The 16,451-nt window shown below is 37.6% G+C and overlaps 1 protein-coding gene across 2 annotated transcripts in view; it reads right to left on the minus strand.

Moving 5' to 3' along the window:
• Nucleotides 1-855: 855 nt before the first annotated feature.
• GRK4 (G protein-coupled receptor kinase 4) overlaps nt 856-16,451 on the minus strand; it is a 41,142-nt gene continuing 25,546 nt past the window's right edge. The window contains exons 10-16 of one of the 2 annotated variants that reach the window (XM_071556901.1): nt 13,602-13,639; nt 11,016-11,105; nt 10,267-10,475; nt 9,333-9,470; nt 8,592-8,729; nt 6,590-6,712; nt 856-5,150 (exon numbers count right to left, since the gene is read on the minus strand). In XM_071556901.1, coding sequence (XP_071413002.1) covers nt 5,097-5,150; nt 6,590-6,712; nt 8,592-8,729; nt 9,333-9,470; nt 10,267-10,475; nt 11,016-11,105; nt 13,602-13,639 — 790 coding nt within the window. In that variant the 3' untranslated portion in view covers nt 856-5,096. Of the gene's footprint in view, nt 5,151-6,589; nt 6,713-8,591; nt 8,730-9,324; nt 9,471-10,266; nt 10,476-11,015; nt 11,106-13,601; nt 13,640-16,451 lie in introns of those variants that run through there. The other variant, XM_071556902.1, reaches the window with a different exon arrangement.

The raw sequence follows: 16,451 nt of genomic DNA on the forward strand, positions 1-16,451 counted from the left end.
AGGTTTTCCTTTATCAGTAGGTTCTCCCAGTCCGAATTTACTGGCCCATGGTTTTGCAGGTATCAAAGCAGGCAGAGTTAGAGAACTGGCACTTCTGTAAAGTCCGTGTTACCTCAAAGAAAAATGAAGTCACAATTTCAATGCATTGACAGCACGTTCATAAAAGGTCACCTGAAATTTAGTGGATGACAATGAATTAATCTCAGCCTCCAGGAGGAAGAAAAAAAGAAACACGCTCTTACCTTGTCTGTAAGGTTATCTCTGGATTTAATGTTTTTAAGAACAGGTTGGACAAGCACGTCAGGAATATTTTTTGCCATCCTGAAGTCACACTTTGGCCAGTATTTCTGTGAACAATTCAGCAGGTAATTGGTCCTACTCAAATAATGCAACAGACTTCCCGAGACTGCTGGCCCACGTGGTTTGACACTCACAGATAATCTGCAATATCTCATAGCACAGTTGTATTGTTGTTAAAGACACTTAATTTGAAGCTGTTTTGCAGAGCATTTCAGTGCTTACTCCTTCAATTCATGCCATAAAAGTACAGTCAATATGTTAATGAAAAACAGCCCATCCCAGTAATTATCTTTGCATACGGAAATTTACACAGAAATCTGGTCCCACACCATGAGATAAGGTATCAGTTGAGCCAATAAAACAGAACTAGGACACTCTTTCCTGGATCCCACTGTCTTACATTGATAAAAAACTTACAGTATGCAAGATGTATTTTCTGCTTCAAAAATTGTAGATTTCTTTTTAAAATTACAATGGTTCTTTTTTTTTCTATCCCAGATACCATGGCAGACATGGTAAATAAATCACATTAGACAGTAATAGATGTGGTTGAGATATGCGGCAGTGTTTTGCTTTTATTTCAGGAATTACAACGCTGGGACATCCAGGAAAACAGCTCACACAGGAACAGTCAGTGGTTTGGAAATACTGGAACTAACGCACCACACTTAACAGTCAGCTTCCTATGCTTGGAAAGAATTCTGGTGTTTTGGATACATCTGGAACATGACAAAAATTTACCTAAATCTCATGTGCAAAACTTAAGTTACACCACAAGAACAATTATGAAATAAAAAGGAATTATACATTCAGCAGAAGAGACATCATAAGCACCAAAATAATCCAGGCAGGTAATCCAAATCAAAGTAAACATGAATTCAGCTTAAAGATGCTTTCCAGTAATTCAAATTTTTGAGTATGTTCTAAAAAGAAGTATTTTCTGAAAATCTATACTAAAATGAAGGTGATAATTCCAATATTAAATAAACACTAAATTGTAAACAATAAAAAAAATTATTCTGTTGACTTATTTTACTAACTTGTAAACAAGTATTCTCTGTTTGAACAAACGGCAATGGAAAACTTCTTGCATCGGTGTTGTTTGAAAAATAATTGGAATGTGTTCTAAAAATGGATTGTTAGTTGTATTTAATGGCTTCTATCATTGATATATGAATTAGACAATTTTATTCTGTTTTAAGCATGATTTGAGAGAAAAAAACAAAGACAACATCTATGAAAGGCTAAGATTTGTCAATAATGCTCCTGTTGTTAGAGAAATACCACAGTTTTTTCCTATTTATTATTAAGTTCTCATTTTTTCAGCTGAGACTGTTCTGTTGTTATAATCCAGAAACAGAACACCATCTGTATTATGAACACCACACCTTGGGGTGGCCAAGGGAAGGAAGCTGACTATTTTTTTAATGAGAAAAACAACTCCAAGGCACCTATTCTGTGGGTCACAACGTTCAAGAGCAGTAAGAAAACCAGTAAGACACTGGTATATTGTTTCAGTTTCTGAATTTTAGCTAATTAGATTGATGAGGTATGCATAAGCAGACAGTATGACTTGTGTATACAAATGCTTGGAAACAAGCCATAGAAAAGGAGGGTCGATCTCCTGCAAATAACTCAATGGAGTTCCATAGAACTCCCCAAATCCTGCACCACCAGTGCAATCTTGCGCCCAAGTGCAAAACAGTTGGGCTGTTGGTGCCTCACTGCTACTAAAGCCTTTAACACATGGATCTAGAAGTCATACTGAATGACAAGAATTTACCTTGGGGTTTTTTTTCCTCCCACAACAGCTTAATGGAAATAAAAGGCTACCTAATCAGTAAACACAACCTCCTGCCAACCCCTTCTTTGTCTCGTTGTGTCCTAAAAAGATCAAGAGCTAAGTTCATGTTCAATTTATTGCACCACAGTATTTTGCTTTCAGGTGTTCTCCCCTCTCCTTACCCCTTCCCCACTTCCAAAATACATCTCCAATGTTAGTCACCTTGATTAAACATCAAAATATTTTCATCTCCATGTACCATACAAGGAGTTACGCTGATCCTTCCAGCTTCTTTTCTAATTCTTTAGGGGATTCACATGAGATAATATCTAGTCATTATTATGTAGTTGTATTTCTAGTTAATTATAGTAGAAAAATGCCATCCTGAGCCTACTGGGGAAAAACCAACCAACCAAGTAAAAACAACCCCCCAAAACAATGGAATTTAGGTCCTAATCCTGCAAACATGTACTTCACTCAAAACCAATTCAATAATCTTATCCAGAACTTAAGAAAAAACTTGTGAAATGAAGCTAAATAAAACTTCATAAAAACAACCAAATCCTCCACATTTTTACTAGGAGTTCCTTGTCCAAAGAAGATCTGAATAACCACTTCTTTGGAACAGTTTCCCTTTTCTCTTCATCTAGCCTTTTGTCTTCACAGACCCCAGGAGAAAAGGTGTTGTCTCAATATTCCAAAATAGAGAAATTGATATTAATTTTTTAATTTAAGATTTCTCTCCATCTAATGTGGAAAGAAAATTGAAATGCATGATACACTTTCAGATTTTTTTTAATTTGTTAAAGCCAATTCCTGTATTTTCTCAATAAAATTCACTCAGTTTATGTCCATGGTGTTCTTGCCCAAATTTCAAGTTACTCTATGTAGACCTTAAATCCAGTGTCACCCCGTATGGCCAGTCTTAATACAGTCACCTTTGCCTCAGAACAGCAAGAAATTAACCCCCTTAATCAGGGAAAGGATGACTTCTCCAACCAGATGGGTATTTATAAAATACTTCTGTTACTTCCCCATTTTTCCATTCCCATCTTTTAGAGCCGTTCTATTACTGTGATACAAAATAAAGAGGGTCAGGTCAGACCATGCCAGCAAATTGTCTCACACATAATGGTTCCAGCCAACACCCTCTCTTCAGATATTTCTTTCTGTCAAGCCTCCCAACCCTTCCCTGTTACATCAGACCATCTTCCAGTAATTCACTGAAACAGTCTCTCCCTCTGCCAATTTCTCTCTTTGTACTTTCTGCAGCAGTTGCTGTCCTGTGTGCTGCTTTAGACTGCAGGAAAAATGCACTGGCAACAAAGGAAAAGTCTCTCTCTTTCTTCATTTCTGTGGCACAGTAGCCAAGAGGAACAACTTCAGATAGACACCAGCTGGACCCCAGGGGGGTTCTGTAACACACTGGTTTTCCAGCTTTTTTCAAATTCTAATCCATTAAAACATTTGTCTTTAGAGACCGAATACTGAGTTGAAACCTGATGATAGGCTTGAGTATCAAATGTATCTTGTGAGTTTCTCAGAAGCAGCTCAAGTTTCTTCCAGTGGGTCTGTGAATCACAAGCAGAGACCCATCTGAGGGGGGGGTGACTCGGTTGCTCAGTGTGTACAGATCATGTGTGGTCTGGTTGGTGCCCCAGAGATTTGAAAGGAAACAAAAAAGCATGTTCAGTGGAGACAAATCTTCAGAACACAGAACAAAATATGTAACTGAAGTCATGTCTCCAACTCCAAGAGCATTCCACTGTATTTCAAGTCCGTAACTCAGATTTTGAAAAGAGAAAAGGCTCGTAATAAAATGTGCTCTTTAAATGGACTCTCATACACAGATTAATGGTTTTACTGGAAACTTTACAAATAAAGAGTCTGGCATATGTGAGCCCAGAGGAATGGAAGTTTGACCAGCTTTTATCAGTTTTACCAGTGAACATCAAGTAATCATAAGAAACTTGAATACCAGCTCCACATTTGTGTTAACCAATCATTTAAAGGCGGGTTTTAGTGTTTCTGTTTTAAAAGTTTATAAGAAAAAATTATTTACATAATTAAATTTGCTACTTTAAACAACCTTGCCCTTCCCTCAGTGGCAGTGAATGTTGTCAACCTCATAACATTGTGTATTACGACATAATAAGCAGAAAGGAGGTTAGTAAAAAGAGCCCATGCTTTGTTTTTTAACCCATTATAAAACTATAACATCCTACATGGAGTTAAAAACAATTTCATTTACAGAAAAAAATAAAAAGGTGTCCACACAGGTAAAAAGAAATCTTTTCAGTAAAGATAACAAACTTCTCAAAATATGGTTACAAAATTAGGTCTATTTGTGTGGTTCATGCCAAGAAACTGTATGGAGAGGATGTGTGAGATGGGTAGGGAAGAGAAGACGGGGTACTACAGTGTGTTACAGGATTAAGCTAAATGTTCAGAACTCTCTTTATATAGAAATACAGACAGATATTTTACAGAGCCAGACAGTAAAGAGCAATTCCTAATAGCTGGCCACAGTGCACTGAATTGCCTTTTTTTTTCTTAGCAGTTGCTTGCGAGATATATTGGGTAATAGCATTGCCATGCTGCTGGATAATACCAGAATTATTAAATTCATCAGCACAGCAATTTTACAGTTAAGAAAACTGCTAATAAAGATCCTAATTAACAAGGAGAGTTTTACCAGGAGCATACAAAGTCAAGTTACATAGATGCCATAGATATTATCTCTGTACTTTAAAATCCTTTTAGTATTTCTAGGTTCATTCCACTGGGAAAAATAATCAAGATAAATCAAATACATACAGAAACACACTCACTCAAATGGCACTCATTGCTTTTTGTACAATTAAGCTTTAGTGAAAATATACATCTTAAAACAAATGAAGTACAAATGTACAAAAATTCTTGAACTCAGATAAAAAATATATATAATACAATTTGCTACAGAGATATAAAACATTTAAAGTTTGCTCATCCTTTCTGATGAGAGTAAAATGATTTAAAGTCTGGAGGACTCCTGCTCATCATCACTGCAATCAGATTTAAAGCAGACCTGCAAGAGAAGACAGACAGACAACTCAGCTGCAGAACAGACACTATTGTTTATTTGTGTGTTTTATGGGCACAGAAAGGCTGGAGGAGTGGGTCTTTCTCCAGCACATTTTATTGCATACTAACTAAATTTTTTGGGAAAATCAAAGGATGCCACAATCCAAGCCCAAATCGCAAGTCATTCAAGTTTCACTTAAGTTCTTTCCTCCTTTTAACTTCACAAGACAATTAACTGCAGTCTTATCACTTTCAAATCAACTGAAAACTCTCAAACCATATTCATTTTTGTAGGACTCTTTCTCAATACATAAAATCATATCTTGGGACAGTGTAAATTCCTGCTGATTTGGCTGGAAAAGGCCACAGTACGACCCAAGCTTTAACTTCAGCTGTGTGAGATTATTAGTACACTCAACCATCCCTCCTTTTCCATTACTGTAAGTGAGGGAAAAGAGAATTTGAAAAGGTGAACTGAAAATGATGGTACTATTATACATTCCATTAGCATTGTACCATTTTAGAAAGGTGAACTGCCAGCTGAACACAAAAGATTTCTTCATGCAATTTTAATACACAGCCCTACTGTGGCTACTTAATGATATGCTCCTGGCTATTTTAAAATTCCATTTCTGCTTGAAAGCAAAGGTAATTTCTACCAAAGTCTCTTCTGCTGGAACATACTTATACTTCTCAGGATAAAGCCACTCTAAGTGCAGGCACACTGAGCAGGCAGAATTGGGTCTAACATCCTCAACTGAAAACCTTTACAAACAGCCTATTTCTTACGTCCCATTGACAAACATGATGTGTCTTTTAGGTGGTAATTATTCAATTCTCTGAACGTCTCCTAAAGAGTAGAAGTCACATGTGTAAGAAAAGGCTGTGCATTATCACTTATGTAAAGATATTTTGTTGTTTTGGTAAAGGCATTAAACAACCTAAGATAATTCAACATTTGTTTCATGATGCTTCTTCCCGCTCATTCATTTTGGGGATATTTCTACTCATTTACTGGATATATACTTGGTTTTACTTATTTAGATATATTTACTTATTTACTTATTTATTCCTTGGTTTTACAGAGGGTCTAATTGTCTCTGAAGGCATCTCCCAAGTTTTCATTAAAAAACGGCAAAATACATAAGGAGCAAGACCCAAATTAACTTCTTTAGAAAAGAAAGATCTGCACCACAACTCTGAAGAGCGCCCACTACCTTCTTCCCAGGTAACTAGAGGAAAGCAGAATGCTGATGGAGGAAAACCTCCTGAAATTACAGGGATTGCCATAGTTTCTGAAATGCACTGGAGGGGCAAAGCCAGAATTTCATTAGTTTCAGTATTCAGTGAACAACTGATTTTTCCTATCAAAAAATAATATAAAAAACCTGAATGGAAGGTCTTACTGCTACTTTTCTTGTGAAAGAAAAGAAATAGCCATACCTCTCCACTGAAGAGTCTGTGAAAGAAGCCTCTCTTTGGCTTAGGAGACCTCTCTCTGTCCGGTGACACAGTACCATCAGTTTCATACGCATTGATATCTTCAAAGCATCCCGTTTCAATCATCTTGGAAACACAAGAAATAGAAATGAAATAGCCACAGAAGCCTCTCAAACAATTTCCATGTATTATCTATTTACTCTGGCTGGATACTCTTAACACTTCTAAATTCATCAGCCAAACTACACCACTTACAGAGCTCCAGAAAGGAGGCACAAAGGCCACAGACTCTCCTTGTGCACTCAGCAAACTGAAGTACAGCAATGAGAGACCATCACCCAGGTAAGAACGCAGGTGCTCTCTTGTTTTGGTTGTATTCTTGCCTTTCTTATGTCCATGACGAAATAAGCAGAAGTTTTTAGAACCAGAATTTGATTTTCCCTTCAAGGATTCTGCTCATTTCAGAACAGTTTAGCCCAAGACATTTAGTATCTCTATATCCTGGACTGAACTTAATAAACATAACATGGGAAAAAAGGATATAATGAAGATGGGTCTCTGGAGAGGAGCAAGGGATTTTGTACACAGAAAACAAAAGAAATAAACCCACAATTACTGGGCCAGAAAGGACAGCAAAAAGTGAGTGCCAAGATGTAACCACCAGGCAGGGTCAGAAGGGGGAAGTGGCTCATGCCCACATCTAGCTGGCAATTATCTGTGAGTGCCAGTGGTACACATCTGTCCCAGCAGCACGAAGCCAGATGAATACACCTTGTAGAGGGAGAGAGGGAATAAAAAGGAATAAGAAGAAATGCACTCTGCTTTTGTTGTAAACCAATGCATTAGGTACATTATCAGAGGGCAAAAGGAATTCTTAAGTGACCAAGGGCAAAAGATTTGAGGGAAACTTCAGTAACATGAATTAAAATACAAAAATAAGCGCAAATGTACAATGAAGTCTGCACACTTAGGGCCTGGAATAGAAGGAATTGCCACTGCCAGAACTCCACAACTACTTCCAACTTTCTCACTCTATGTGGCATTATTAAGGTGCAGTGCATTTTTTCATTACTAGATCATATTCTAAAGTTCAGAATTACAACATAGCATAGGAAATAGTTATTTCTCCAAGGTTCATTGTTTCTTAGTGAAGACCTTCTATGTCAAATGACACCTTTTCAAATCTCCTTATGCAAAAAATGCATAAGGAAAACAAAAGGGAACATACTTTTTTTCTCCAAATTGCTTGAGAAATTGCTCATCTATTGTGTTCAAGCTTCCAATATAATAAAATCATTCTGGGAAAGAAACTACACTACTAGAATTCAAGACAATACTAATTTCAAGTAACATAAAAGGGGGAAGGCATTCATAACAACTATGATCTTAAGTAATTGTTAATGAGTCCTCTTGCTGAAATGGTAAAGAGGATTTGAACTGCATGCACAGGTAGTAAAATTCTAGTATTCTGTGCAGAAGACTGGAATACTTATTCACTAGGCACATGAAAAAACTTTAAGAGAAAAGTCTGACTCAACTGATATTGAAGTGTTTGTTTTGAAACCTTGGAAAAGATGAGTCTGCACTTCTGTATTACTGCATCACCTGGATCCTCTATTGATACACAGGCACTATGTACAAAAGGCTTGCTCTGTGCCTGTTTGCTTTTCAACACTCAGAACAGCATTCCATCCCTCTCCTGTGAACAGCGATACTGAGTAACACGAGACAGAAGGACAAGAAAAAGGTGGTCCTGCTGTTCTGAATGCTGTACCTCTGATGACAAGATGTCAGATTCTATTTATGCAAATTTACCACAGATCTTAGTTTTTAGGAAGTTGTTTACATTTTGGGAAGAACTCTTTTTCTCAAGTCTCTCAGCAAAAAAGTCTAAAGCAGAAATTTCTTTACATCTTACAGAGAAAATCAGTACTAATTATTTCTGTTATTAAATCTTCTATATTGCTGTGCTAAGGAAAATAATCTTTTATGAAACACACATTACCTCATTTTGCCAAGGGATGGAGACACAACCCGTAACAAATTTGGAATAGAAGTCGTCGTCTGTAGTATCCAAGTTCACTCCTTTTACCGTAGAGAACTGCTCGATGTCCAGGACATCTTTACAATACACGGCACGGGGCTGCAGTACAAGAGAAGATCAAGTCATTAAAGTTCAGGGGGTTGGGATTGTTTGTTTGTCTTTTGTTTCCCTAGATGAGCAAAAAGGGAGCAAAATGTCTGCAATTTTATATTTCACACTGATGATCAAATTACACTATGCCACAAAACAGAAACACACAAACTTAAAATTAAAACCCTTTCATCACCAGGCACCTGAGCAATTCCATCCATTTCCAGTAATGGAAAAGAAATATCAAAACCAGAAACAGCTTCTCTGGATTTCTTAACGGTTGTCATAATTCATTCACCTTCATCACCCTCCTTTCGACTGCAGTATTTTTTCCAAAGCTATTCCTCATTTGTTCTGCATCTGAGCTATGAAGTAGATTCATAAGAGGTAAAAAATCAGCTTCAAAGCTCCCTAGAAAAATACCACTACTGTATGTAATTTCATAATCTCACATGAAATGATAGAAAACAATTAGCTACCAACAGCCACAGTGGCATTCTCCTACAAATTTAACTGACTTTATAGGTTCCTCTGTGTTCATATGATTCTGACACAGAACTATGACAGTTCTTGCCTTTTTAGATACTAATCAAATCTGTCTCACCTACTTACATCTGGCAAGAACGGAGGTTCTAACATGTTTGCTTCCAGCCTCTTGAAGTTGATGTTCTTGAAAATAGGATGTTGCTTTACAACAGCAGCTCCATCTTCAGTGCAACCCAGTCGCTCCCCTGGATTTTTAGCAAGTAACTACAAAGATAGGGAAAAAAAAGCTGATCCATGATATAATCCCACAATTAAAAAAAAAATCTACATACAATGTCTTTCAATTAGTTGTTTTTGCTACTTGGCCTTGTATTAGATAAAATTTAACATGTATCAAAATGAATTGGAAATCCAAATAACAACATTCTGGGAACAAATATATTTTCAGCAGACAAAGGAATCTCTGAAAGCAGATGATTTGGAGATTATACCCAAAGTTACAAGAGAATATTTTAATTTATGCCATGCTGAATAGATTTTGCAGTACAGACTTTGCAGTAGACTTTGCTTTCAGGAAATACACACTTTTTTTCTTATGGGCTTAAGTAATGCACATATTTGGCATCAACTAGTAGAGAAAACTTTTGAAGCTTTCTGTATAAATTTAAGAACAGGCAAGATAAAAAAACCCCTGTTGTCTTATAAATACTCCTTAGTGTACTATTCTGGCACTTCTTGCCATGCAGTATCCAAGCTGAGCATGGCTGCTGCTCTCCATCTGTAACTACATTTGGTCCAAGCAGTACTGGACAATTTCATTCATCTGATGAACAATCAATTCACGCAGCTTTCCTTCATCTTGAAAAAAGTTCTGAATTCTCCAAGTTAGATACCTGAACAGTTCAATTCATGAACAATCACAAACTTTCATGCAAACCAAAAGACGGTGTAGGAACTCCAGCTTTGAAAAATGTTCAATAGCAGACATTAAAATAATGTAGTTGGTCTCTTTAAAAGGATTAGAAATTTAATTTTCAAACCTCTACATCTCTTCACCCACCATCCTGCAGATGGATTTTGCCTCCTCTGAGAACTTGTCTGAATACGTTTCCTGGTCTTCCTTTACTCTCCGGTCAATCTCATCCCGTTTGACCCTTTCCTTATGTTTCCTGAATGGAGACTGTCCTTCAATCATCTCATAGATCAGACAGCCAAGACCCCACCAATCTGGACTGAAGGTGTACTTCTCGTTCTTGAGCACTTCTGGAGCTACAAAACAAAACCAAACACCCATCCATGACATTTCACTTTAAATTGACTAATTAAATATTGGGAAAACTCTCAGACACTCTTGTGGCTCTGTGCAGAGAGGTTTCTGTAGCTCCTTTATACGTTGAAGAAATATTATTTTCCACAGTTAGGACTCTTTATATTCAAGAGAAGAACTTAAGTTCTTTAATACTTGAGTCCAGTATTGTTTACAAACTGAGAATGAAGTTTTTCCAAGCAGGGAAAGGAATGCATTGTCATAGTAATCCATCTGCTTACCTGTAACCTTAAACCTCTTTGAAACTCAGAAAAAAAATAGGTACTTTCTTAAAGTTCTGACTAAAGCCAGAATTTTCAGTTAAGTTTTCATGTTTATCAGGAGGCCTACAATGGACTACTACAACCAACCACTATGTACTAAAACCTCTCCTTCCCCAACATGTCTAGTCAGGCCCAATACAGTTCTTTGGACAAGTCATTCTCATATTCCTGGAGCAAACTTTCTGGTAAAAAGGAACAACCAAAGGATACTGTACATACCCATGTAACCCACGGTACCAACACGACCTCGGACTGTTTCTCCTTCTGGAATCTGCACCGCCAATCCAAGATCTGAAATTCTGATGTGCCCTATTTATATTAAATAAATTATACACTGTCAGCAAATAATAAGAGTGTCATCACTCAAAAAAATCTGTAGAACACCTCATAAAAAACCCACCCCAAAATAACAAAGCATTCATATACTCATAGCACTAAGTTTAGTCAGCTTAACTAGAAAGGAATGATTTACTGTTATTCAGCTCCTCCTTAAATACGTGAAGAAAAAGAGGCACAGATCTAACTGATTTCCTGAAGGTCACAGCAAAAGATTTGCTGTTGAGCACTCAATTCCCAGCTGAGGCACAGGCTGCTGCTCTAGGACACATAGAAATGGTGACTGTTCATTTCAGATTCTGTATCTGTGCATCAGACATTGGTATTTTTCCATTCTGTGCTCCCACCACAAAAACTCAGCTTTCTGACTTCCCAATAAAACTTCAACATTTACTTAATTTATTCCAAATGTGAGAAAACTGTAGCCTGGTTTTCCTCTAACAAAGTACCCTAACAATGCCAAGCATGAGTACTTGGAATTGCTATCCCCACTCCCACCCCAAAACAAAAGCAGCCCAGTCAACAACCTACTCAGAATTATTTATATATTCATGTCAGTTCAAGAGTAGGATTTCCCCTTCTCATGAATCACTCCAAGTAGATAACAGCTTCTATCTCACTTTACCAGCCAAACTTCTCAAGTTTTCTACCTTCCCCATTACTCACATCACTTTCACCAGTACCTACAATGTACAAATCTCGTGGTGAAAGACTGATTTGTCATGACCAGCACTGCCCAGATGGGGAACCACTCCAAGAAGGGCAATGGCAACAAATTCAGCCCACCCTCCCTCCCATTCCCATAGACAGATACAGCTCTTTCTTGGACAGACTCAGGAACTGTTTCAAGCACATGCAAGATATTTCAAGGCAAGAACTGTATTGACATTTTAATGTAAAAAATCCATAACACACTTTTTAAATAAAAATATAAAAATCTAGACAGAAGAAAGGACAATTATATTTTCAATTAAATTTTAAAGGAAAAAATAGTCCATCATCTGTCACAGAAAGCTTCATCGGAGGAAAGAGAAACCCAGACAGAACAAACCCCACACATTTCTAATACTCTTTGTAAGGACAGAGGTACTGTGATTTACAGAAACACCACAGATGCACGGATGGATCTGGGATGGAAGGGACTTTAGAAGGTCTCTAGTACTGAGCTTTTTACATTCCTGTTTGAAAAGCCTCCAAAGGTGGACACTGCATCACCTCTCTGGGAAGCCCATTCCAATGCACAAGTGTATTTGTGCATACATCCTCTGGCATACAAAAAACTCTACAGCATCAATATTTGTTAACAGCATATTAATTTCTTATTTACACATGATGAATAATCAAGGGACAGAGAGTGAGTGTGGAGAAAGTCAAGTGCCACTCTGTATACTGGTTGGAAATAACTAAATGCTCTGCAGCAGCAAACGCTCTTAAATACATTCAGATGTTCTTCTATTCCCTGAGATCTGATGAATCCCTTTTCAAATGCATTATCTGAGCTCCTGAAGCAATTTTCTAATTAGACCCCTCTCCGCTCTCTGGAACTAGATCCAAATACCCCTGGCAGAGGGAAAGCAGTCCTGCAAGGCTACATTTTTCCTCAAAGAAGCGTCAGCTTTTGCAAGACATTGCTGGAGAGAAAAGTTAAAGAATGTATTTGATGTCTGGCAAAGCCCTTAGCTCTTGAGAAGTGACTTCTCCCAAGCATGATCCTTCTTGAAATGTATCAGTTAGAACATGCTGACTTGAAAAACAATATACTGTGTTAATGACCTCAAAAACAGTTTTTCCCTCACTAAAATGCTCAGCAGTTACAAGAACAAACTTGCAATATTCATCCCCAGCTTAGAAGAGAATTGCTGCACATGTTCCACAGTCAACTCAAAAGACTCTGGTAAAGACTTGCATACAAATTCATTAAAGAAGATTAATTTGCCTTCTGAAAAACAAAAGACTACAAATATTTCTTCACACTGTTTGTACTTCCCTGATTCTTTCCAGCCACATTTGTACCAGTAACTATGAGACCTCTTTCAATTGAAATGTTACAGCAAAAATGCTTCAGATTTCTTTTCTTCTTATTGCCTGAACATTCTGGTTTACCAAGTAAAGTTCTGGCCTCACATCCAATAAATCATGTTTCCATAGTTGAAGAGAAGACAAACAAAAAAAATCCATATAAAAGCTTTAGCCATCTTAAATTAAGAGAAGGGGGTGAAGGAGGAGCAAAAGGGAAAAAGCAGCCATTTTAAAGTGGAGCATTGACCCTTCAAACATCATCATTGACTCCCAAAGTCCCAGTACTTTCCCCTGCCTTCTAAAATCCAAGGGCAGTATTTTCTTTGTTAATTGAAGTTAAGATTCGACAAATAGGTCCCTTTTATCATGAGGAAATCTCCTTGATTTCTGGCACAGTATTATTTAGAGGTGTAATTCCTGATTTCAAAATTAATTTTAATTTTTACGTACCACAGTCATCAAGAAGTATATTTTCAGGCTTCAAGTCTCTACAAATTAAACAATAGAAACGTGAATTAAACAAAGGCAAAGTTATTAGCTATCAAGTACAACAGAGACAAGACAAGACTTCTTGGTTCTGACTGAAGCCATTTTGCCAGTTCTCACCTATTTACAAAAAGGAGTTGTGAAGTTGATGGCCTATAATACAAATAGTTTAACCAGAGAACTCTGGATCCACTTTCCCTCAACTCTCTAATCTATTTACAATAAAAAAAGCAATTTGTACTCTATAGATAAGAAACTTTCTCTACACAACTCTAAAATCCTGATATGAAGGAACCACCAACTTACACTCACATTTGTGCTCCTAGTGAAAGACGTTTCTCCTGAGAGTATCAGTGATACAACTCCCCAGTGGTAAAACCTGTTTGCTGCAGTTTGATGCCGAGTCCTTGTTATATTCCACTGCAGGGTGTCAGAATATCAACAAAGAATAATATTCCCAAGACTAAGCACAGGCTTAGTGTCACCCATTCAAACTCCATGCCTTTTATTTGGATGTGCAATTTCTAAACCTTACTAGACACTTCACCTACCAGGATTCTCTGCAATCAAATCTCCAGGAGTCTCTACTACTTCTCTGTAAACATCAGATTTCACAAGCAACACTTTTTATCTATTAAATACTAGCAAGACTCAGGAAATAGTAAAAGGGGAGTTAATTCAGTATTGCAGTTCTGCATCTTCTTGTGCATTTGTACTTTGAGAACAAAAGAAGAAACTGAGGTGGACATTTGGATTTCCTCCCACCCCAGGAAAACTTGGGGAGTTGCTGAAGCTGAATCAGAAGCTGTTCAGAGGTTACTTCTGGGAATTATCTTCCAGCTTATTCCAGGGAGGACATACAGACACATATAGCCGTGGAATATATGCACCAAATACACAATGTACAGTATTTATTATAATAATGTAGATAATCAGTTATAATGTATATTGTTAATGTACATTTTAGGTATATTTATTTGCACAACAGAAAGCATGTGGACTGCAATACAGTCTCATAGATTTATTCCACTGTAAATACAATAAAGCCAGAAATAGACAAGTAAAAACCAGTATTTGGCTAAAAAGTCAGTTATTATTGGAATAGATTATCAAGAACAATATATACACATATGGGTATACATACAGTTGTGACAAGAAGTCACTCAGTACTAGCAGAAAAGACTGAATAATGTAAAAGAAGAATGACTCTAGAATTCATATTCTAAATGAGAGATAAATACACACACACTTGTTTACCAAGAAATCTATATACTTTTTTCCCTTTTGTTCTATGTGTATTCATGTTACAGTTGCAGTATCTTATGAGATTAGCTGTATAAAGAAGTCAGAAAGATGCTCTGCTTCTAATACTTCCCCATAATATTAATAATTCGATGTTAGATATAAGACTACAATATCAGACAAATCAGGATAGATCAGAGTTAAAACCTCCCAAAAAAACCCCCAAAACTACACATCAGTTTGAAAAATAGGAGAAGAAAATTCAACTCAAACTTTAGGTAGAAACACTCCTGCTTCAAAGCACAATTATATGCTCAATTTAACTCAAGTAAACAAGTTTAAAGATTTCCATCTCCAAAATGGCTGATTAAAGCCCAGCCTAAAACCGAATACTTAACAGCAACATCTGCTGCTTAATAGAACCTCATTCTGGTCTGACATGATTTTGGTCAGTCCATAGTAAAACTCATTTCCAGCCAAAATTCCACCTCTTTAATGCTACAGTTTCTTGGCCTATCAGCACAGAGCTGTCAGCTTTTGGAGCATTCAGCTATAAATCCCAGCTCTGGTACGTAAGATTTGGGCTATCAGCCCTCTCTCTCTGCCCTTCTTACACCACAACAGAGGCCAAAGTCCCACTTTCTGCTGGGATACACAGACACCCATCCTGCACTGGATAGCCAAGCTCAGAGCAAGAGCTGGCAGTGTCACTCTATCAACACAGACAGCAGCTTTTCCTTAGGAAGCAGAGAAAGGCTGGAGGACTGCAAAGCTCAGAAAACTAAGAGGGTCATTAAAAATTAGATAAAATTCTCTATTTTAATTTGGACTACACAAGCACTGATCTATTTATGGTATAGCTAACACCAGCCTTCCTCCAGAGAAACTTTCCAGACTAAAAGGCTTCCTAGATTTCACTGCACAGATGTCTACTCTGAGCAGAGGGATGAGGCAGGCAAGGAGATACCTGGGTTTATCCACTACAGCTCCAACAGGCAATTGAGCCTGATCTTTACCTTCCAGGCACATTCACTGTCACTATGGGCATGTACATGGGTTTGTGAGGTATTCAAGCAACTTACTTGGCAAAAACCACTACCATCCTTGAGAAGCCAGAGAACTCTTGCAGGAAAACTCCAGCAATTAAGTCCCCTCTGGAAAGCAGGCACTTGTTCCCTTCTCTGTCTTAGGTAAAACCACGTAGCTCTAAGTATGACCAGACCTTCAATGCAGCAGATGGATGAGTTACCTCCATTACTGCCTCTGTTTCCTTATATTTCTATTCTCAGCAGCACCTGGGAAGTTACAGACAGTTTCACCAGTCACAGACAGTTTCATGAGCTCCCACTCAACAAGCAAACTGGCTCCATTGCTGTCACAGGGCAGTGCAGGGCCTTCCTTCCAGCTCTGCACCTGTTCTCTTATCCAGTGGGAACCCCACTAACAGAACAGCACAACCAACTCCACTGTCCTGCAGACAGTCCTAACACCACTGCTTGAAATACAGTAACAATTGTGATAAAGACACAAGAAACACACAATAAAAACTGGTGCCAATGGAAAGTTAGGGCT

The sequence above is a fragment of the Pithys albifrons genome, chromosome 5, assembly GCF_047495875.1.
Source record: "Pithys albifrons albifrons isolate INPA30051 chromosome 5, PitAlb_v1, whole genome shotgun sequence".
In the NCBI taxonomy this organism is placed as follows: Eukaryota; Metazoa; Chordata; class Aves; order Passeriformes; family Thamnophilidae; genus Pithys; species Pithys albifrons.